Here is a 24,484-nt window from a genome sequence, read left to right on the forward strand (position 1 = left end):
ATTTTGGAGCGGTTTTTGGAAAAAGAATTAGTCAGTTAAGTGGTTAAACTAGAACAGGAAGAAATGAGTTAAATCATTTCAGAAGTGAATAAAATAAGGAAGACTTATACAGAGTGTGGAAGAAACAATAAATCTTGTATCAATCTTTTATAGAAAAAAAAAAAGAACTGGCTGTATATATATATATAAAATACAAGCAGCAATGTACAGTCATGTCAGTTTGTTTTTCTACGTTCAAGTCGATCAAAAATATGTGGCACCCTTAGTGCAGTAAGTATCACTTCTTCTCTGAATATTGTACTGGCAGGTAAACGTGTCATATGGCTGTTCTTGCTTTACTTTTTTACACACTGTTGCAGATTATTTCTGTTGGGAAGTCACGATACATGGAGCCCAGAAATGTTACAATGCATAGAGCTCATTTACAGGAAGCACAATGGATATCAGTACTATTGAGGTCACACAAGCAGCTTTGCAGTTCTGTCCTTGCTAATATGCCAATGCAGCAGGAGGTGTCTGACCCGCTCTGCTGCATTTGTGATCCTAGCACTGCGACCAAGGTCGCAGGCTGGGATAACCATCGTGACCATCGGTCGTGATAGTGGATGGCGCCGGCCAGCTGAGTAAGTCTCAACTTACACCAGCTTGCAAAGCCAGAAAACTGCGTCTGTGGATGCAGCCCCTAGCCTTGCGACGCCCAGAAAACGGGGTCGACACACCCATTTTCGGGAACGCCGGCCAACCACGTACCACCCCTTAAATGTAATCATGCAGGACGCGTCTGCACATTTGCAGAACAGGTACTGCACATGCGCAGATTCCCGATCGGGAATCTGTATTCAGCACTGCATTTACTTGCAATGCTGAATCAGCCCCACACGGCGGTAATGAGTTAGAGAAATATGAAGCACAGGAGTGATGTAGTTTGAAGGAAAATATGAGCTAGATGGTATGAATTATTTACACAGACACAGAGGAGTTTTTTGCAAAAAAAAAAAGAAGAAAAGTAAGACCCTTTTTGTGGACACTCTCTGAGAAAAATTAGATGTATTGTAATGTAATCTTTTAAAATATTTAAAGCATTTATTTTTATGATGCAGAGGAAGGTGTTACTCCAAGTAGCATGGTATCCGGATGGTAGATGACAGTAACTAGATAGACAGTCACTACCTAGACACCAGAAGATAGAGAGTGAATAGGTCGACAGGGTTAAAAGGTTCCTTTCGGACAATTCCTATGAGTGAAGAGAAATTGTAAGATGAAGAGGTCTGTAATGAACAATTGATTGAGATGGGCAATCGATTTTTCGATAAGGGTTATGAGAGTGGAAATATCACTAAAGCCCAAGAGAGGGTAAAAGGCTGAGAGAGGAAAGTTTTACTTGAGGGGAAAGGGGAAAAAGTTACCATAAACCATTAATGGTCTTTTATTTGTAATTTTAACTCCCAACACAAGGAAATCGAGACAATTTTTAAAAAACATTGGAAACTACTTCAAAAGGATCCAATAATTGGAAAGTGCATACCGGAGAAACCTTCCTTCATCTATAGAAGGGTACCAAATTTGAAGGTTAAATTGGTGCATAGTGCTATTGCAGAGAAGAGAAGAACTAGCAGTAGAAGCCATGGGTTTCATAGGTGTGGCCCATGTATAATGTGGTGTAGTAGGTATTACCGGCATTCCCGACAGCGGCAGCCCGACAAGGGTGAAGATCCCGATCGTCCCTAAGGTAAGTATCGCTAACCTAATTCCCCCCTAACACTAACCCTCCCTTAGGGGTGCCTAACCCTAACCTCCCCCCCCAAGTGCCCAACCCTAACCTCCCCCCGGGGGTGCCTAACCCTCCCTTCCCCTAGCCTAATCCTAACCCTCCCGGGGGGGGGGGGGGGGTGCCTATCCCTAAGTCCCAACGGGAGCCCTAAACCTAACCCTCCATCCCCTCGGCACCTGGCTTACCTTCATTTGGTATGCCGGGTGTCGGTCTTCCGGCGTATGGTTAATGACAGGCGTCGAGTTTTTGACACCTGACATTAGTACCACTCCGGGATTAGAAAATCTGGCATTTAGGCCGTCGGCTTCCAGACTATATCCCGTATAATGTGTAGGACTGTGAAGGGTCACCTGTAATTCTAAAAATGTGATATACTGTATGCTCTTAAATGCCAATGTGATTTCATTTATATAGGTAAAACTAGTGGAAATTTAAAAGTACGTTTGGCTGAACACACTTATAATATTAAAAAGGGCTTACAAACCCACACTGTCTCGATGCACTTTAAACAGATGCACAAGTCTAATCCTTGTTGTATTAAAGCTTTTTGGGGGATTCAGGCGATCCATTCAACATGGAAAAATAGGAACCTTGAATAGAGACTTTCCAAGGCAGGATTGAAATGGGTCCATAAATTAAATACTTTAATCCCAAATGGCTTGAATGGAGAGTTTGAGATAAAGTGGTTTTTATAAATATTTTCTCTGCATTTTAATGTACATTTTATGAATTTTATGTATTTATATTATACTGCTTATTGGTATTTTCTATGTCTCGTTTTATGGAGAGATATGGACTTAACACTATGGAAACAGATTTTCATAAGGATAAAATGATTCCTCTATCATTTGAAATCTATTGGAGGACAAGGAACTAGAGTCTTATGCCCTCTGTTTCCTTTGGTTCTCTATTATGCACGTTATTTAACATGCAAGTGATGACTTCCAGTTTTGGCAGCAATGGAACGCAGCACCAACTTCCGGTTTTGGATCTTTGTGATGATGTAATTTCCGGTAACGAGGAGCAGCCGGTTGTGGTGGGAAATAACAGGAACTCCAGAGACTGATTTAATAATTAGGATATTATAAATATTTGTGACTTTTCTTTGAATCACCATGCTTCTGAGGAAGGACTAAAGTCTGAAAAGCTTTAAGCTGGTGATCGTGCTGTGGGGATATCATGGCTGCTAACTTTAAATACCCTGAAAGCCGTGGGGAGATCCGGACCTCTGGATTTCTACCCATTATCCATCTGGGAGGGTAACTGGAGGAACTTAGCAACGAATGTTAAACCCTATATCCACTGTGAGGTTATATGCTTTTTATCTTATTTTAAATGTGAGTGCAACTTGAAAAGAAATCTTTTCTATTTCTGGATAGTATTGTACTATGTTCTTTCTACTCTATTTATGAGAGATTATATGTGGTCTGAGGGGAAGTGAAACTACTGAAAGTCTGAGAATCCATTATGTGAATGGGAAGAATTGTGGACTGATGTAATTTTGCATTGCTTGTGTAAGGACTTTCTTTTATATCAATATATGTATTGTGCGCCATTGAGTGAATATTTTTTGTTATACTTTTTAGGGTTAAAAAGTTGACATAAAAACAGTTTGACACATGGTTTTTCATGATTTTTAGGGTCAGGCACTTGGCGGAGGGTTAGACTGAGGTAGGGGATGGTTAGGCACTAGGGGTAGGGTTAAGCTGGGTACACACTGGTAGATACATTGGCCGATCCATCAGGTGCCCGTTGGCCAGTCTGTACCAGCAATATGTCTGAACGATGAGGTTCACAGACATATCTCGCTGGCTGCGCTGCACAGCCAATTCCCAATATATCTGCAGATATATTGGGGCATCATGTTGTGTGTACGGGCAGTCAGCCAACTGCCTGTACACTTGTAGCTGCAGGGAGGGGGGCGCGACACACCCCTGGCCAGAGGAACCCACCCCCCTCCAACACAGATGATGGTTGTTCAGAGTGTATGAACAACCATCATCTGCAGATATATCTGGTTAGTGTGTACCCAGCTTTAGGCACCAGGGGGAGTGTTAGGATTAGGGTTAAAAATATGAGATATGGTAAGAACTTACCTTTGTTATCTCTATTTCTACGAAGTCCATAGGGTTCCACAGGATACCTTGGGGTATAGGTGTGACGTCAGTCATCGGGCACCATAGAGTTAAGCTTTCAGCCTCCCAGGATGCTCTAGGGTCCCCCTCCTATACCCAGCCCCCGAGCCAAGGCACCTCAGTTAGTTACCAAGCCATAGGCCGGAGGAGGAGAAGGAAGAGAGAGAAAAAAGATCTGGACACACACAAGAATCACATTCTCACCAGAGGGAGACGGAAAAACCGGTGACCAGAGCAAAGCCCATCTGCAGCACAGGTGCGACAGGGCGGCAGTCCTGTGGAACCCTATGGACTTCGTAGAAATAGAGATAACAAAGGTAAGTTCTTACCATATCTCATATTTTCTACTTCAGGGTCCATAGGGTATCCACAGGATACCTTGGGGATGTCCCAAAGCAGTATCCTTTAAGGGTGGGGACGCTCCTGTGCTGAAAGGAGAATCCGCCGCCCGAAGGAAGCATCCTGAGAGGCGAAAGTGTCAAACCTGTAATACCTCACGAAGGTATGGACAGAAGACCACGTAGCAGCCTTGCAGATCTGGACTGCAGAGGCACCACGTCGAGCTGCCCACGAAGGACCCACAGACCTAGTGGAATGAGCCTTCACAGAAGGAGGAACCGGCAGGCCTTCATGAAGATAAGCTTCAGAAATAGCCATACGGATCCAGGCTGCCAAAGTTTGCTTTGAAGCAGGCCAACCCTTTTTACGGAAGTCATAGAGGACAAACAAGGCGTCCGACTTCCTAAAGGAAGAAGTGCAGTCAACATAAGTCCTTAAGGCCCGCACAACATCCAAAGTGGCCTCACCCACTGAAAGACCAGGTGAGTTAAAGGCCGGAACAACTATTTCCTCGTTAACATGAAACTGGGAAACAACTTTGGGAAGAAATTCAGGTCGAGTGCGGAGCACTGCCCTGTTCCCATGAAAAATCAAGAAAGGGGGTCTACATGAGAGAGCCCCTAAATCAGAAACACGTCTGGCCGAAGCTATGGCCAGAAGGAAAACAGTCTTAGCTGTTAGCCATTTAAGATCCACTGAGCCCAGTGGTTCAAACGGCGGTCCCTGGAGAGCCCTCAGGACCACAGCCAAATCCCAAGGCGCCACAGGTGGAACAAAGGGTGGCTGAATGCGTAGAACACCTTGCATAAAGGTGCGCACATCCGGGATTGTAGCAATCCTACGGTGAAACCAGACAGACAGGGCCGAAACCTGTATCTTCAAAGAAGCAAGGCGAAGCCCATGATCTAGTCCCGCTTGTAGGAAGGAGAATATCCGAGACAGACGAAATTCCCGCGGTGCATAACCTCTCGGTCGACACCACTGGAAGAACGTATGCCACACGCGATGGTATGTCCTCGCGGAAGACGGCTTCCGAGCTCGTAACATGGTACGCACCACAGAGCTGGAAAACCCCCTGGACCTCACATCCGAGTCAGGTCCGGGTGAAGACAGGGACCCTGTGACAGAAGGTCCGGTCATAGCGGCAACCGCAGAGGACTGTCCACGGACAGACCTTGAAGGTCTGTGAACCAGTGCCGTCTGGGCCACGCGGGAGCTATCAACAGGAGCGTCCCTCCTTCCTGTTTGAATTTCCGGATTACCCGTGGAAGAAGGGAAATCGGAGGAAACAGGTATGCGAACCGGAACGTCCACCGGACGGACAGAGCATCCACCAGAGACGCCCCTTCGTCTCTTGTGCGAGACCCGTACACCGGCAACTTGTTGTTGTGCCGGGACGCCATGAGGTTGATCTCTGGAAGACCCCATCTGTCCACCAGCAGTTGAAAAACGTCCGGGTGCAGGGACCATTCCCCTGGATAAACGTCCTGGCGACTTAGAAAGTCCGCCTCCCACTTTAGCACTCCCGGGATGAAGACCGCTGATATGGCCGGAAGATTGCGCTCCGCCCATACCAGTATCCGAGAGACCTCCACGAGAGCCACCCGACTTCGGATTCCTCCTTGCCTGTTTATGTAGGCCACGGTGGTAGCATTGTCCGACTGGACCTGTAGCGGACGACCCTGGAGAACCCGATGTGCCTGCCGGAGAGCATTGAAGACCGCACGGAGTTCCAAGATATTGATTGGAAGCTCCGCTTCTGTCAGCGTCCACCTGCCCTGGAACAAGTGTGGACCCGAAACTGCTCCCCAGCCCCGAAGACTGGCATCCGTTGTCAACAGGACCCAATTTGGAACCCAGAACGGACATCCCTTGCTGAGATGGGTCGTCTGTAACCACCAGGCAAGGGACAGGCGAACCTCCGGGGTGAGCACAATCGCCTATGACTTCAGAGACTGAGGCAGCCCGTTCCACTTGGACAGGATCAGGTGCTGCAGAGGTCTGGAGTGAAACTGGGCATATTCCACCATGTCGAACACCGACACCATGGAGCCCAGTAACCTCATCGCCGAGTGTAGAGACACCCGGCGGCTGTGCAGACAACTGCGCACCCTCGACTGGAAAGCAGAGATCTTTTCCCCCGTCACGAAGATCCTTTGCTGTCCTGAGTCCAATAAGGCTCCGAGGTGCAGAATCCGCCGAGACGGGATTAGAGTGGACTTCTGCCAGTTGATTAACCAGCCGTGCCGTTGCAGCAGTGCAATGGTCAGGTCCAAGTGGCGTAGAAGGAGCTCGGGAGATCCTGCCACTAATAAAAGGTCGTCCAAGTACGGCAACATGCGGACTCCCTGCAGCCGCAGAGAAGCCGCCATAACCGCCATCACCTTGGCGAACACACGTGGTGCTGTCGCCAGGCCAAAAGGTAACGCCCGAAACTGGAAGTGGCCGCTGCGGATTGCAAACCTGAGGAACTGTTGATGGCGCGAAAGAATAGGGACATGCAGGTAAGCGTCCTGTATGTCCAATGACACCATGTAGACCCCAGGTTCCAGCGCCAGAAACTTCAGCACCCGCAAAGACTTGTTGAGAGCTTTGAGGTTTAGAATCGGACGATACGACCCATTGGGTTTCTGCACCAAAAAAAGATTTGAATAGAAACCCTGGCCCCTCTGGGAGAATGGAACAGGCACTATAACTCCAGCCTGGAGCATAGTGTGCAAGACCTTCCGCAGCTCCGTGGCCTTGTTCCGGTCTGATGGTAGACCTGTGGTGAAGAATCGAGCCGGGGGTCTGTGCCGGAAAGAGAGGGCGTACCCTTGGGAGACCACCTTGAGAACCCAAGTGTCTGTCGTGGTAACCGACCAACACCGGGCGAACTGCAGCAGGCGGCCTCCCACTTTGGGATCCCCCAAAGGGAGGCCCGGACCGTCAGGCCGCAGGCTTGTCATCTGGCTTAGGGGCCGGATGTCTGGTACTCCATGCCTGCTTCCGGGGCTTGGCCGATTTCTTAGGACCAGCCTGTCGAGGAAAAGACTGTGGTTTGGGCCTGCCCTGGGCCCTATAAGACCGAAAGGACGATGGTCCAGAACCAGAAGGAGCAGCGGCCGACGGGAGACATGCCGATTTGGCTGCCGCCAGCGTGGCCACAATCTTGTCTAGATCCGGACCGAAGAGAACTTCTCCAGTAAATGGCAATGCCTCCAAACCCTTTTTGGAATCAGCGTCCGCCTTCCAGGATCGCAACCACAAGGTGCGACGAGCAGCCACCGCTGCCGAAGAAATTCGAGACACCAGGGCACTAATGTCTAAGGCCGCCTCGTTGATATAAGTGGCCGAATCACGGAGATTAGCAATCAACTCCGCCTGATCGGCCGGACAGTCGGAATCAAAAGACGCCTCTAATGAATCCGCCCAGCGCTCCATCGCTCTGGCAACTCAGCAAATGGCCATAGCCGGCCGTGCTGCCCACCCCCCCGCAAGGGAATAAGCGGACTTCAGGCAGATCTCCACCTTGCGGTCCGTAGCATCCTTAAGGGAGGACATGGATGGCATCGGCAATGTGGCACTACGGACAAGACGGGTCACGCGAGAATCCACCTGTGGAGGGGATTCCCACTTTGCAAAATAATTATCCGCGAACGGATAAGCCACCGCCAGGCGCCTCTGCGGCTGGTAACGTTTGCCAGGCTGTTTCCACGCCTCCTCTAAATGGTCCATTAACTGACCCGAAAGAGGAAAGACTGTGGCATCGCCCTTCACATCTTTAAAAAAGGCATACTTGGATTTAGCCGCTGGGGGAACTTCGTCCTCAATCACCAAGGCTGTGCGGACTGCCCGAATAAGTCCAGGAATCTATACTTTGGACTTAGTGTCAGCGTCCTTAGTATGGAGAGGTTCCTGATCGTAAGGATCCAGAATCTCCCCATCATCAGACGTCCCTTTGTCATCCTCATAAGGAGCCGACAGAGACGCCACCGGCCGTTTATGTGGCCGCATCACAGACTCCCCTTGCAACACATCCGACAAGTGCTGTACAGAACTCGTCAGGGAGTTAACCCACGCCGGCTCCTGAGAAACTGGGAGCGGGGAAATAGGGAGACTGTGGGAAACCCTGCATGGGTGACGACACCACTGACTGCTGGGACAAACCCATCTGTGTAAACGCGGGCTGCGGAGCTAACTGGCCCACTAAGGTCGTAAGCGCCTGAGCGAAACAAGCCCAGGGCGGCTCCTGTACCAGTGCTGTAACCGTAATAGGCCGCGCCATTGACAAACACTGCCGGCAGAGGCCCTCTGCGCTACCCTCCCCCTCCGCTAACGGTACTTTACACGTAGTACACTGTAGCCGGAGAGGAAAATCACTTTCACACATGATGGCACCAAGTATGTGACCCCTCTCACCAATTATATATTAAATAGGCGAGAGACCACCCTGCAGCACCGCACCGCAAGGGCTTAGCAGAAAGGACAGGGACAGTAATAAAGCTGACAGTCAGAAGAAAAGTTACAGGCAGCAGCGCTAGCACAGTCACATACAATGCAAAGAAAAATCAATTCCTGCACTAACAGCGCTGATCACTCAACTACGCAGACACAGGGCCTGGTAGGACACAGCGCTGCATACACAGACCTGCCACAGCGGAGGACAGGTATGCGGGGGGACCCAGACTACGATGCTTCCGTCCAGTGCTTCCAGCAGCGTTCACCATGCGTTCAGGAAAGATGGCCGCCAAGGAGCAGAGAGGAGGCTGGCCTGGGAGAGGAGCGCTGCTACAGGACCAGTCGGCAGTGTGCAGAGAGGGCTATGTGCAGCGGGGGAGGTGCCGGCTGTGAGACAGGGAAGGCGCGCTCCCCTGGCATGCATTTAACCCCCGGGACGCCGCAGCGCTACCGCTCTGCTGTGGTCCGCTGTCCCAGGGGGGTAGTGGAAGTGCAGGTTCTTACCTGGCTCCACGCTGCAGCCAGTCCCCAGGGAGCCCCCTGCCTGGGGACTCTGGACCATGTAACAGCGGGGACCCACCGCGGGACCCCGCTGCTTACCTTGCTGTCCCCCTTGAATCCGGCCATGGTCCGGAACATCTGGGGTCACCGCTAGCTGTGACCCCAGATGCTCACCAGCATCCATAGATCGGTACCGGCGTTCTGGTACCGGCGGGGGTGTAGGGAAGACAGCATGGGCGTCAGGACTGACTGTCCATGCTGTACATCCAGATGTGCAGCCACAGCTGCATGAAGAAAAGCTTCAGGGGCTCTTCTAGCCCCCACTCCAACAGGTGCACCCGACTCCGGCCGGGCACCAAACGAAACTGAGGTGCCTTGGCTCGGGGGCGGGGTATAGGAGGGGGACCCTAGTGCATCCTGGGAGGCTGAAAGCTTAACTCTATGGTGCCCGATGACTGACGTCACACCTATACCCCAAGGTATCCTGTGGATACCCTATGGACCCTGAAGTAGAAATAGCAACAAAACAAAAAAAGTCACCCTGTTGCATGTTGACCTTTTGACCCTGTCAACCTAAGTCCTTGTCTACCTTCTGGTGTCTATCTACCTTCTGGTGTCTAGCTATTGAATGTCTATCTTGATACTATCTATCAATCCACACCCCTAGGATTTAGCAGAGACACAATTTTTTGCCTGATCTCATGACTTAACAACAAGTGTAGTTCCCTGACGTCACATGAGCATCAGAATTTACCTGGGCAGTGGTTCTGGGTACGTAACATCTAATGCAGCCGCTTTGATTTCTCCCACTTGTAAGGCTTCTACCAAGGCATCTTGATCAACAACCAGTCCTGTGTGCAAGAAGATTATATTACTATGTACGTTGCTGTAGCACAATCAATAGTTACATATGGAAAAGGACGCTAAAGGTTTTCAAGGTTTAATAATTTAGTTTATACATTACATGCCAAATCAAAATAACCAGGGACTGAGTTATCTGGGTAAAATAAAGATATTTAATGAGGCCTAAAATGTGCACTATAAACATTACTAACCAGCCCACTTAGCCCATATTGCCACTGTGTAAAATGAGGGCCACAAATAGCCTTCTATAATGTATACCTATCGTTGTATGCAAAATTACATACATGTCCGTTATAATGCAGGGGATAGTTGTGGAATGTGTATTAATTTGCACATATTCTACTTGTTGTTTCGTCTGTCTCCTTTGTATGGCGCTACGGAACTCTTGTGACATCTTACAAGTAAAGGATAATAATGCCTGTCTCTGCCTCTAACAGTATCCTACACAAAAGATCCCACAAATAAAAGAGGGGAATCAACTGTTAAACAAAGGGTTAAATCATCAATTATACAACAACACATTTTGCATATAAGATGGGGGACTGGGCTCTGGTATTGACTACAAACCTCTGCTTATATTTATTAAAGTTGCCGAGGGTTTCATCAGTTTAAATTCTCTTTTCCCAATACATTTTTCTGTTGCTGGAGTAAGGTTCACAGCTAGCATTACATAATCTGACTGCTGCAACAAATCTGCTAGGTTTTCACAGTATGAGGCTCCAACAGACCTTTCTTCTTCTTCCAGCCTGTAAGAAATATTACAGGTTACTAATACCGCTTTTCCACCTAAGCCCCTGGTCTGACCCAAGATTTGGAACACATAACAAATCGAGTCAGACCTGGGACGGACCTCTTTTCCACTGTGGTGCCGGATCAGCGCCATTCACACTGCACACGGGTGCAGCGGAACCCTTCTCCTGGCTCTTGGAGATGACATCATCTCCAAGCGCCGAGAAACCCGGTAGTCCCCATGCTGCAAACAGGACCCGGGCCGGACGTTCCGGGTTACCCGTTTACACTGCAGGATTGCACGGGTCTTTCCCAATCCTGCAAGCTACATGGGTTGTATTGCCGAGTCACTCGACCCAGGAATCCAAATCTTGTCCCTTTTACACATAGCAGCAACCCGGGTTAACACTGCAATAACCTGGGTTTTAGCTGTGGTGTAAAAGGGGTATAAGTAACAACTTAAATAGTACTGCAATGTCACATGAAACTTGTCAGCCATTTTGCTGCACTCCATAAAAAGTAATGAGAACACTACAATAATACACAATGCCTGTAGGAGATATAGCAAACTGACAACCTGTATTCACCTTTAATGATTCTGACATACACGCTTCCACCAAACAATCAGACATCACAGCTCACAACAGCAAATTAAATGAAAAATATTCCTTGTTTCACAGCCTACATCTAAAATAGAGCATAGTTGATAGTGTGAATAGTTTCCGAGGACACTATAACCAAATAAATAAATCTATTCACAACAGGACTACTTCACATACAATAATGCAGTCTCCTGTATACTAACCAGATCCTTCTGTAATCTTTACCTATACTGCATCCAGAATAAGAACGCATGCTCGGAAAATAAACTATAATGTGTTCAAAACACAAGTGATATCTTGTAGTACCAATTTTGTACAAAAACTCAGTAATCCAAGTTTATGAAGACATTTAGAGATGAAGCAATATTGTTAGATGAAACTGTTAAATCTGAAAATTTACCTTAGTTAATCAGTTAATGATGTAAAGCCGAGAACAAAATTGTTTTGGCAAATGATCACTTAAAGTCGGAAGAATATTACTGTTTAACAGACTTTTTGCTGAGGACATGCCAATGTTAGGGCTATTTAGGCAGGGTCATATTTTTAGTGGAACTTTAAATGTCTGTGTTCTACAGTGCAATCAAATGGAACACTTTTTACCAGTCACCACAGGAATATTTCCTGGTGGAGTGAAGGAATATTAGATAGATGCTCTGAAGTAGACCTCTGCTAATTTTACTAACATTTCCTAATGTATTGCTTTTCTCACCGTCGATGCCTGCTGTAATACAGAATCTTCATTTCAAACGCTTTAGCTCGTTGTGCAATTTTGTATCCAATCCTTCCCATTCCTACAATTCCGAGAGTGGTCCCTGTTATATCTCCAGCTACCCAGTTAGCATGGAAACTATCCGTGTGTGGAGACACTGCGATCTGGTGTGCTACAGTATATGCAGGAAGAGAATAGTTTAATAAAGAGTACGACTTTCAGTTTTGTTCAGAACCAAATGTAATATTCATTGCCATAAACCAGTGGATCTCAAACTCAGTCCTCAGGACCCCACTCAGGTCACGTTTTCCAGGTCCCCAGCAGGTGCACAGGTGTACTCATTTCTCACTGATACATTTTAATAAATCCACAGGTGGAGCTAAAGGCCCCCATACATGGTGCGATTCAAAATTGGTAAGATGAGTTGTACAATTGCCCTTGAAATTCTTCCCGTGAAATTTTTCATAAGATGTTGTCAAATGTTGTACGATTGATCATTACGATCATAGGTTAAGATGCATAGAAGTGTATCACATTGTACTCAAAAGGTCGTAGATCTCTCTGCAAAACCATCTGATGTGCGATCCAACTAGAGGACAGCGGGGATGCGCATCGGGGACGCAGAACACACAAAATACACCTATTTTCACACGATTGGTCTGTCCAACCTGTCATAACGGGCCATGTTCTGTAAAAAATCATCCTGTGTATGGGCACCTTAACTCTTTCACTTGTGATTCTGTGAGGAGACTTGGAAAACATGCACTGTTTGGGGTTCTGACTGAGTTTGAGAACCTATGCCATAAACCATTTTAAAACCTTTATTTATTTATTTTTGTAATTGTCAATATAACAACAAACAGACTGTTACAAATAACATGACTACAAATTCTTTAGACCAAAAAGAGGTATGGGAAGAACAAGACAGGAGAGGCATAGATAAATGGATACAGGTTTCTCCTCAAACAACTGCTGCAGTGACATTAGAGGTGAACCATTTCCCCAGTGATTACTTATTACACACTAAAAACTTTTATATGACAAAGTGAATACAAAAATCCATCACATGAAAATCATACAGTTTTCTCTGTTGGGAGGTAGGGGTGTTTAGTTGGGAATGGGCATTCCAGATAAACAAGCAGCTAAATACACGTATAAAGGAAGCAGTATGGGGGAGATTTGGTTTTGTAGTACACTGAGGGACAAATATAATTAATCGGGTGAGAGTTTTGAAAATGTGGGAGTTTAGCAGTAAACTCTCACATTGGTCGAGTTTTATCTTGAAAATGGGAAAACATCTGGATTAGAGTTTAAATCGTGAGAGTTTTTTTCGGCAAAATTTACTAAGCGGCGGTTTGACGGCGGTTTCTATTCTATTCTAAACCCCGGGGGTTTGGTGGTGGTTTCTATTCTATTCTAAACCCCGGGGGTTTGGTGGTGGTTTTGCAGCGGTTTCTAAATGACAGCCCTGCTATATTCTATTCTAAAATGTGTTTTGATGGCAGTTTGCAGCGGTTTTGGACTTAGTAAATCTGCAGATAGCAAAACCGCCGCCAAACCACAGTCAAAACACATTTTAGAATAGAATAGAGCAGGGCTGTCATTTTGAAACCGCTGCAAAACCGTCACCAAACCCCCGGGGTTTAGAATAGAATAGAAACCGCCGTCAAAACCACCGCTTAGTAAATTTTGCCCTATGAGTCTAAAAACATGCGAGTTTTCATGTTCTCAGACTCTATTACATTGGATGTGTTTAAAACGTGTGAGAGTTTACTGCTAAACTCTCACATTGTCTAATCTCTCACCCTATTACATTTGGCACTGTATCAGAAGCCAAGAAAAAAACGTGAAGGTTACAAATAGGCACTAAAATTGAATAGCATAGGAATGAGTTTATGGCCCAGAAATCCAGTGAACAATTGCCCAATTTTTCCCGTCAATTTAAATTTATATCTTATAATGGATATTTATACATGTAATTATTTTAAATGTGACACATTGATGAATAAAATGTTATCGAGGTGTTGTTGCCCTCCAGTGCATTGTGAGAATGAATAGTTCAATTTGATTGTGAAATATGCTCACATATTGTATGATTGAATGACATGAAATAACTTAGTATATTGTATTAAAGGCAAATGTAAGCTCCTGTAAGCTCCTAGGAGCAGGGTCCTCGTCCCCACTGTCTCACAGTCTTCTTCTCTAGCACTTCTATGACAGCCTTCACCTTCAGAGCTGTACTGTGTATGGAGAATTGTGTTGCTAATTGTTACTTGTGTTCTGTTTATGTTTTGGTTACTGTATTGTAATGTAATGTTCTGTGTACCCTTTACTGTATGTACAGTGATGCGGACCACTTGTGGCGCCCTATAAATAAAATGTAATAATAATAATAATGTCCATGAGGAAATGTTGAAAAAAAAAGTGAAATAGAGCAATTTACAATATTTTATATAAGAAACTCAGCAATAAACCTAAATATAAAAAAGACAAATCATAAGGCTTAGTTATAAGGTGAAGTTGAACTATTAAATGGGGGAAGGGGGGGTTATGTCCACTTTTTAACTCTGTTATACTGTAGCTCCTCCTGCTATAATCTAATTGGGGCATTTGAACAAAACCAACACATAGAAGTGCGCAGGAAAATCAGCAATGTTGCTGTACCATAATTATCGATTATGTACACAGCTGCACATCACATCCGCACTCTGCTGACAACTGAATACCTCCTTAAGGGGCCTATTTATCAAGCTTTTTTCATAAAATTAAGTAGAAACTACAGTTTCTGCATAATTTTATGAATTGGTGCTATGTACTAATGGCACAATGCAGAAGATTTCATGAAAATCTCTGGCAAAGTGCTAATTAGCACTGCAGATCGCAGTCCCCATTATTATTAATGGGGACTACACTCTAACTCCTATGTACCAAACTGTGAAAAGCAACGGTTTTCGTACTTTGGCCTCATTAGTTTACACCATCTTCAAATAGTTTAAGCCTATGGAGGCTCAAGGGGCAGGAAAGCGCTCTTCCAATCTCTCTCTCACAGCCCCGGCCAGTGGTGGAAACTGACATCTTGCGCATGCGCAGTGTCAGATTCCCCCGAAGAAGTCTTTAACTTCCGTGATAGACTTCTACAGAATGCCAAGGATTTAACTTGCAGGGACAGGTTACCGCAACCACTGTCCCTGCGAGTTTCCCTTAGTACATAATGGGGATATTTCATTAAAATTACAAATATCCGCCGTGATATGGACATACTTGCCTACTTTTGAAAAAGCGTTTCAGGGAGATTGTGAAAGTAACACCTATGAGCGTGGCGGTAAAGTGGGCGTGTACTGCTACATCTGAGGGGCGTGTACTGCTACATCTGAGAGGCGTGTCATAAACCTGACTTATATCCACATGTAAATGAGCCCCAAAGCAGAAAATACATGTAACCATAGGGATCATTGTGCCTTATAACCAACGCAGGGACATTATACTAATGATCCCATTTGAATGTATAGATCTCTGTTTTTTCTTGTATACAACGGTGCCATAATGGGGGTAAGGTGAAATGAGGGAGATTGCTACACTCTTCAGGGAGAAAGAGAGATTGCTGCTATTTCAGGGAGTCTCCCTGACAATGAGGGAGAGTTGGCAAGTATGGATATGGATACTTAATAATCGCGGCAGTTATGCAATTATTAGTACATAGACCCCCTAAGTGCTTATTATATTATTGTATGAGTTGGTCTCTGTTGCCATTGCTTATGAAAATAAGCAATTATGTAAAAAACAAAACAATTGAGTGGGGCGTGGAACACAGCAATTTATATTACCTTCAAGAAAGTTCCTGGCAGACACAAGCAGCAAAGTCATTGCCAAGTCAGCTGTAGAACTGGTGACAGCATGAGGTGTGTTTGTCACTTTCACACCAAAGCTTGAAATCAACTTTAGGTCAAGGTGGTCAACTCCTGCTCCCGCACTCGCAATTATTTTGAGTTGAGGAAGACGTTTCATAAGTTGACTGTTAACATCTGGTTTATTTGCCCAATTGAAGATGCACACAATGTTGTCTGCTAATTGCCCATTCTCATTTAACTCTTTCATAGTGATCAATGTAAAGTGCTGCTTCAGAAATTGCACATGCTCTTCCATGACTCCATAAGGTCCTCCGATCTCCTCTATCAGTGCACCAGACAGTTCTTTCTCCATTATGTTGGTTATTTGGTGACTGAAACCAATAAAGTAAGGATGGATTATTTTCTCTTAGTCTATGCACAGTAACATACATTTCTGTTTACCACTCTAAAGGGTCAATTCAATTGGACGGAAGGATTGCGAGTTGCCCGTGCAGCTGAACTCGCTCCCCCCGTGGGCTATGGTACTACAGCTAAACTCTGTGGGGTATATTTACTAAAGCGCGGGGTTTAGAAAAGGAGATGTTGCCCATAGCAACCAATCAGATTCTACTTTTCACTTCTCTAGCACCTTCTAGAAGATAATAGCAAAATCTTATTGGTTGCTATGGGAAACATCTATCTCCATTTTTAAAAACCTGCACTTTAGTAAATATACCCCCGTGAGTCCAATGGCCGTGAGTAAAGTGACATGTGGTTGAATCTACCCCTATATATGCTCTAACTGCAAGTTCAAAAAATGTATAGGAAGTATATTTTCTCACAATAACATGGATCATTTATGGCACAATTTATGAAGCAGTGAAGAGCCTATGTTCCAGCGAAGCCGGTGAAAAATAGGCCTACACTGCTTTGTGCCACTTATCAAAAGGTTCACACAAGAGAAATCAAAGGTTTCTCAGGCCTTTACCAATGGGCATGTCGGAAGTACATAATTTATCAAATGGCAAAATTTGTGGGTTTTCACCGCTAGGCAACGCCATTTTTTGAGACTGCATTATGTAAACCAGGCACTGGGAACCAGCAAAGCAGAGTTAAACAACTATATGTAGATGACTATACATTAACCATTTGCCACGGGTTGGGTATGAGATGCCGGTGGTCAGGATGCCGCTGGTCAGACTACCGACAGCGGCATCCTGACAGTGAAGATCCCAACAGCGGCAGGGAAGTATAGTATAACTGACCCTAAGCCCTACCCTAACCCTCCCTTCCCGATGCCTAAACCTAACCTCCCCCCTAGTGCCCAAACCTAACCTCCCCGCACCCTAAACCTAACCCTTTCCCCTTAGTGTCTAACCCTCCCTTAGTGCCTAACCCTAAACCTATACCTCCCCTTACCCCCCGATTCTTACCTTCAGGATAATGGAGGTCAGGATTCCGGCGCCGGTATTTAGACCGTAGGTATCCCGCATGCCGGGATTCTGACTACATCCCATTTGCCACACGTCGCAAGCAAGTACAAATTTATGAATATAGTCAATATACGATTATGTATCACTGCAAGAAGTAACAGTACTAAATGAAAGTTAGCACCTGTTGCGGTCCATATTCTAAAATAGAGCCCATTAGGTTGGCAGCCTCAGCATCTCATGCTACGGACAGCCATTTGGTGGGAAACATACCTTGGATACAACTTGATTCACAAACAGAGAACATAAAATAAAATAATGTCATATTCTAAAAACATAGGGCCTGATTCAGTACGGATCGCAATAGCAATTACACACGCAGTCCCACTGCGAAGATATGCTAATGTTTGCGATCAGAATGCCATATGCAGCCTAACATAAGGATGCCCACTTTACCTTACCCACATCTGTAATACTTAGCAAGACTGCATATTTTACCTACTGTATTTTGAAACCTAACTGACCCTAAACCTCTGTTATGGCCCGTACACACGGGACGATCAGACAACTATCAGATATCGTTGTGTGATTGTCCTGCATGTGCTGGATGTTCGATATCTAACATCCAGCAACATGCACAACCCGCAAACGACGTAACGATCGCGGGTCCCTATAGTAAACAGGCCATGTCGATATCGACAAGGTTGGCCTGCATGCACGGGCGTTGGTCGACATTGATACCGATCATCCGTGCCAGCACATCGGCCATCGTTTGGTCCTTGGAGGGGTTAAAAAAAAAAGGACGATTTAAACGATCAAACGATATCGTTATCGTTTAAATCGTCCTTTATATCTGACCGTGTGTGACCGTTACTCTTAACATGAGCTCATGTTTATGCAAGATGGGTGCTGTAAGCTACAGCATCTAATCATATTAATTTAGTCACTTATATAATGAAAGAGAATGTGGTTGCTGTATATTACAGCACCTTTTTCTCATACATTCCCCCAAAGTTATCATCACATCTGTATCTGTATGTACAACATAAAGTCACAAGTATATATTCTTCTTTTAGAGGGCATCATTATATAAGAGAAAATACTACACCTGGTGAATTGAGAGGTCAGTCTTCAGCCACTAAATCTGACTTGCTATAAGCTTCTAGTTATATCAGCATGTTCATGGTTCACTTGGAACGCCTGCTGCAGTGATTGGTTCCAGGTTATTGTGTAACACTCCCCACTTTTAAAAAACACCTTTTTCTTAATTTACTTAAGAATTACATTTATTTTGTTATGGGTGCTTGTTACAAACCCCATTGAGTACTTTTACCCCATGCACAGTATAGCCATAAAGACTCTACATTATTTGTTACAATCTTCACATATATCCTAATGCTGGGAAGCTCCTAAACAGGATCTTTACATATACAAAAATTCCTGTCCTGTTCCTTCCAAATTCACTGCAGAGACACAGCCTAACTAATAACTATCATCTAGCCGAGTATCAGTTATACCCATTATATCATAATTATGTTCCAATGTCGTTCAATCCAGTTAACTAAGTTTTTTTAAAGTATTTGTTACCAAACATTTTATACTTTTTTCACACCTTACTGTGGCGTCCTATAAACACTCCCCCTCACACCTTACTACAGCGTCCAATAAACACTCCCCCTCACACCTTACTATAGCGTCCTATAAACACTCCCCCACACCTTACTACAGCGTCCTATAAAAACTCCCCCTCACACCTTACTACAGCATCCTATAAACACTCCCCCTCGCTCACGCCTTACTATAGCGTCCTATAAACACTCCCCCTCACACCTTACTATGGTGTCCTATAAACACCCCCCCTCACACCTTACTATGGTGTCCTATAAACACTCCCCCTCACACCTTACTATAGCGTCCTATAAACACTCCCCCTCACACCTTACTACAGCGTCCTATAAACACTCCCCCTCACACCTTACTACAGCATCCTATAAACACTCCCCCTCGCTCACGCCTTACTATAGCATCCTATAAACACTCCCCCTCGCTCACGCCTTACTATAGTATCCTATAAACACTCCCCCTCACACCTTACTATGGTGTCCTATAAACACTCCCCCTCACACCTTACTATAGCGTCCTATAAACACTCCCCCTCACACCTTACTACAGCGTCCTATAAACACTCCCCCTCACACCTTACTACAGCGTCCTATAAACACTCCCCCTCACACCTTACTATAGCGTCCTATAAACACTCCCCCTCACACCTTACTACAGCGTCCTATAAACAAACCCCCTCACACCTTACTACAGCGTCCTATAAACAAACCCCCTCACACCTTACTATAGCATCCTATAAACACTCCCCCTCACACCTTACTATGGTGTCCTATAAACACTCCCCCTCACACCTTACTACAGCATCCTATAAACACTCCCCCTCGCTCACGCCTTACTATAAAGTCCTATAAACACTGCTCCTCATACCTTACTACAGCGTCCTATAAACACTCCCCCTCATAACTTACTATAGCGTCCTATAAGCACTCCCCCTCATACCTTACTATAGCATCCTATAAACACTCCCCCTCACACCTTACTATGGTGTCCTATAAACACTCCCCATCACACCTTACTATGGCGTCCTATAAACACTCCCCCTCACACCTTACTATGGTGTCCTATAAACACTCCCCATCACACCTTACTATGGCGTCCTATAAACACTCCCCCTCACACCTTACTATAGTGTCCTATAAACACTCCCCCTCACACCTTACTACAGCGTCCTATAAAAACTCCCCCTCACACCTTACTACAGCATCCTATAAACACTCCCCCTCGCTCACGCCTTACTATAAAGTCCTATAAACACTGCTCCTCATACCTTACTACAGCGTCTTATAAACACTCCCCCTCATAACTTACTATAGCGTCCTATAAGCACTCCCCCTCATACCTTACTATGGCGTCCTATAAACACTCCCCCACACACCTTACTATGGCATCCTATAAACACTCCCCCTCACCCTTTACTATGGTGTCCTATAAACACTCCACCTCACTATAGCGTCCTATAAACACTCCCCCTCACACCTTACTATAGTATCCTATAAACACTCCCCCTCACACCTTACTACAGCATCCTATAAACACTCCCCCTCGCTCACGCCTTACTATAAAGTCCTATAAACACTGCTCCTCATACCTTACTACAGCGTCCTATAAACACTCCCCCTCATAACTTACTATAGCATCCTATAAGCACTCCCCCTCATACCTTACTATGGCGTCCTATAAACACTCCCCCTCATACCTTACTATAGCATCCTATAAACACTCCCCCTCACACCTTACTATAGCGTCCTATAAACACTCCCCCTCACACCTTACTATGGCGTCCTATAATCACCCCCCATCACACCTTACTATGGCGTCCTATAAACACTCCCCCTCACCCTTTACTATGGTGTCCTATAAACACTCCCCCTCACACCTTACTACAGCGTCCTATAAAAACTCCCCCTCACACCTTACTATAGCGTCCTATAAACACTCCCCCTCACACCTTACTATAGTATCCTATAAACACTCCCCCTCACACCTTACTATAGCGTCCTATAAACACTCCCTCACACCTTACTATAGTATCCTATAAACACTCCTCCTCACACCTTACTATAGCGTCCTATAAACACTCCCCCTCACACCTTACTATAGCGTCCTATAAACACTCCCCCTCATACCTTACTACAGCGTCCTATAAACACTCCCCCTCACACCTTACTATAGCGTCCTATAAACACTCCCCCTCACACCTTACTATAGCGTCCTATAAACACTCCCCCTCACACCTTACTATGGCGTCCTATAAACACTCCCCCTCACACCTTACTATAGCGTCCTATAAAAAACTCCCCCTCACACCTTACTATGGCGTCCTATAAACACTCCCCCTCACACCTTACTATAGCGTCCTATAAACACTCCCCCTCATACCTTTCCCATCACTAAACTGTTCCCTATCTACACTATATAAGACACAGTGAAGGGTATTCAATTAGAGGCAAAAAGTCGAACATTTTCGCCTGTTCGGCTTTTCTCCTCATTCGCCGGTTTCAGAGGCAAAATCATTCCATGCGCGTCCCCGCTTTTCACCTAATTCAACTGCAAAACAGGTGAAAACGGAAATAGGCGAATGCAGAACAGGCGAAAAGTACTGAAAGAATTGGGGAAATCAGTCTGTACCCCAGAAAAAGATGCACTAACATAGGAAATCATTATAGAAGTGTACTAACAGCCCTAATAAAACTAATTTTGCGTACTTAGGTTGAGTAAATTGCTTGCTATTTGCGTCTTTGTAAAAGTGGTGAAGAATAGCATTAAGCAGTATTTTTTGTGTGAAAATAAGTAGTCCAGTCAAATTTGGGGTAATTGAAAATGGGTGCTAGCATATTTTTATGTCTCTAAAGTGAACTTTTTAAAAAGGTGAAAAATCCACCTGCTGCATGCACCTGTAATCCCAAAAACACCTGACCCATCCTTGCAGACCCCCAAGAAGCCTATTTCGCTAGTTTTTATGCTTGTCCTCCCACTTTTTACATTTTCACCGCAAAAATTACTTTTTTTTGGGTGTTCTTAGGTTTTTGTTTTTTTGCAGATTTGTCTTTTGGGGGGCTGTCCAAAGGGTTTTGAGTCGTTTCCCCATGTTTGCACCCCAAAATAAAGTTTTTGCACTGCTTTAAACCTGCTATTGATTGGAGAATCTTTTTTGGCGAATTCAATGCATCGAGTTTCCGCTTAGGCAAAATCGTCCTGGAATTGAATTTATCGAAAAGTTTTTAGGCACAATTTTCACACAAAAAACAGGCGAAAAAGGCTTTTCGCCTCTAATTGAATATGGCCCAGTATTCCATCTTCACTCCCAAGGGTAAATTTACTAAAGTGAGAGTTTTAGATGTGGAGATGTTGCCCATAGCAACCAATCAGATTCTACTTAACATTTATCTAGCACCTTCTAGATAGAAGATAATAGCTAGTATCTGATTGGTTGCTATGGGAAACATCTCCACTTCTTACACCTCTCTCTTTAATAAATTTACCCCCCCCAGTTTCTAGATTATATGATGCACTATAAATATGTCACTGACTAGAATATACCATACCGCTCTTACAGATTACACAAGCAGAGCAGGGACAGGACAGATATGGCTTTCCATTTGTGCTAAGACTTGTACCTCACCATCTGGAGAGTAACAAAACTATGCCTCTGCCTGGCATAGTGGTGGTGCCCACCATGCCACACTGAGTAGAACAATATAAAGTTTAGTTGGTGATGTTATTAGATCACTCACCTGGTCAGGCTAGTTACTGACTACTAGTATACATGTGCCACAGGTTACACCCGGACACTGGCTGATGACGTCAGGGTCAATCTATGGAAGGGGATCTAGCTGCACACACACACAAGGGAAGAGCATAAAGCCCATGCAGCATAAACCTTCAATACACAACATAACTCACCCACACACAGCAGAAGAAACCCCGCTACCGCGCCGCACAGCCGACCTGGTGTCGTGCCTGAGCTACAAGAGAAAGCTGTAGTCTGACAGAAGCGGCTAGATCCCCTTCCGTATATTGACCCTGACGTCATCACCTACCCTCCAACATGCCCCATCCCATCAGGTAGAAAATGCTCTGCTCCTGGACTTCCACCTTATTTATGATTGCAATCAACTGTGTTGAACTAGTTGATTGATTGAGAAGGGTGTTTCAACACAGGTGGCTGCAATCATCAGTTAAGAAGGAAGTCCTGGAGTGGAGCATGTTGTACCTAATGGAACGGGTCATGTGGCAGGGTCTGTGACGGGTAGATACTATGCTGCTGACCATTACTGCATCGTTGTTATGTAATTCATCTCGCTCAATCTAATAGGCTTTGTTTGGAACACGGTAGTAGTTGCTCTGCCATCCAGTACGGACTTGTAGCGCCACAATGTAAACACAGCGTTGGCGCGGTATAAGGAAGGTCGCTTATGGAAAGATATTGACATTATTTCACAATGTAAAGCAGCCGGTGATCTTGTTGTCACTGCTCATCGTCCCATCTTTGATTTGGTAAATAATACCCCTTTTACACCGGAGCTAAAACCCGGGTTTTTGAAGGGTTAACCCGGGCAGCTCCCTGGTGTAAAAGGGCAGAGGGTTGGATCGCCGGGACGAGTGACCCGGCAATCCAACCCAGGTAACTAGCAGGGTTTAACACGGGCGTAGCCCGTGAAACCCTGCTATGGGAACAGCGCACTCCGGGTCACGAAGACCTGGAGTGCGCTGCTAGCCGGCCGATTGGTCCGGCTTCAGTGGCGCTTGGAGATTACGTCATCTCCAAGCGTCCACTTTCACTCCGCAAAAGCCGGGTCTATGCAGACCCGACTGCGGTGTGAGCGGCGCTGACTCGGGAATATCCCGAGTCAGCGCCGGCAAAATTCCGGGTCTGATCCTAATAGGAACTTTGTTCCAACTCTGGGTCAGACCCGGAATTTAGGTGGAAAAGGGGTATAACAGACCTATGACGATTGATCAATGTCCTTATAGAAATTTCATGTATTATTTTTCTGTTTCTTATACTGTGGGATTGTACATGGCTATTGCCCGTCTAATCAAGAATAATATCTTTATGTCGGGAAGAGGGCGGGTGTTTCCGTTGCTCTCGTCAAACATGGCGTCAGCGGATTGAAGCCTGGAAAGTTTTAGCAATTTCCTGTTCGCCGTCAGACTCCGGGAAGAGATAGATCACCTTCCGTAGATGTACGATTATGTCATCTGCCAGTGTCCAACGTCATTCCCTAACATCCAAGTGGGCATAGAGGGGGAATATATTCATGTGGCGAGCGAAGCGAGCCACCTTGCCAGCAGCGTGGTGAGCGAAGCAAGCCCGCAAAGGGCTAACTTTCTTATTTTTGGGGAAAGTGTGGGGGCGAAATCTCCACTTTCGCACTCACATCACTTCCAGGTACGGCTAGTGAAGGGGCTTTATGCTCTTCCTCCCTGGCATGGCAGATGCTGGTACGGCGCATACACAGTGATGCCAGGAGGAGGAGAAGAGCTTGTGTGCGCTTGAGTCTGACGGAAGCG

At 45.5% G+C, this 24,484-nt stretch overlaps 1 protein-coding gene across 3 annotated transcripts in view; it reads right to left on the reverse strand.

Annotated features, from left to right (window-relative positions):
* LOC148519925 (uncharacterized) overlaps window positions 1–24,416 on the reverse strand; it is a 42,091-nt gene extending 17,675 nt beyond the window's left edge. Inside the window, exons 1-5 of one of the 3 annotated variants that reach the window (XM_088475970.1) lie at window positions 24,352–24,416; window positions 15,915–16,309; window positions 12,091–12,262; window positions 10,618–10,796; window positions 9,941–10,037 (exon numbers count right to left, since the gene is read on the reverse strand). In XM_088475970.1, the coding sequence (XP_088332096.1) occupies window positions 9,941–10,037; window positions 10,618–10,796; window positions 12,091–12,262; window positions 15,915–16,290 (824 nt within the window). In that variant the 5' untranslated portion in view covers window positions 16,291–16,309; window positions 24,352–24,416. Of the gene's footprint in view, window positions 1–9,940; window positions 10,038–10,617; window positions 10,797–12,090; window positions 12,263–15,914; window positions 16,310–22,704; window positions 22,787–22,873; window positions 22,931–24,351 lie in introns of those variants that run through there. The other 2 variants (XM_088475968.1, XM_088475967.1) reach the window with 2 other exon arrangements.
* Window positions 24,417–24,484: the final 68 nt, after the last annotated feature.

This window comes from Taudactylus pleione, unplaced genomic scaffold (assembly GCF_031769625.1).
Source record: "Taudactylus pleione unplaced genomic scaffold, aTauple2 ptg000179l, whole genome shotgun sequence".
Taxonomy (NCBI): Eukaryota; Metazoa; Chordata; class Amphibia; order Anura; family Myobatrachidae; genus Taudactylus; species Taudactylus pleione.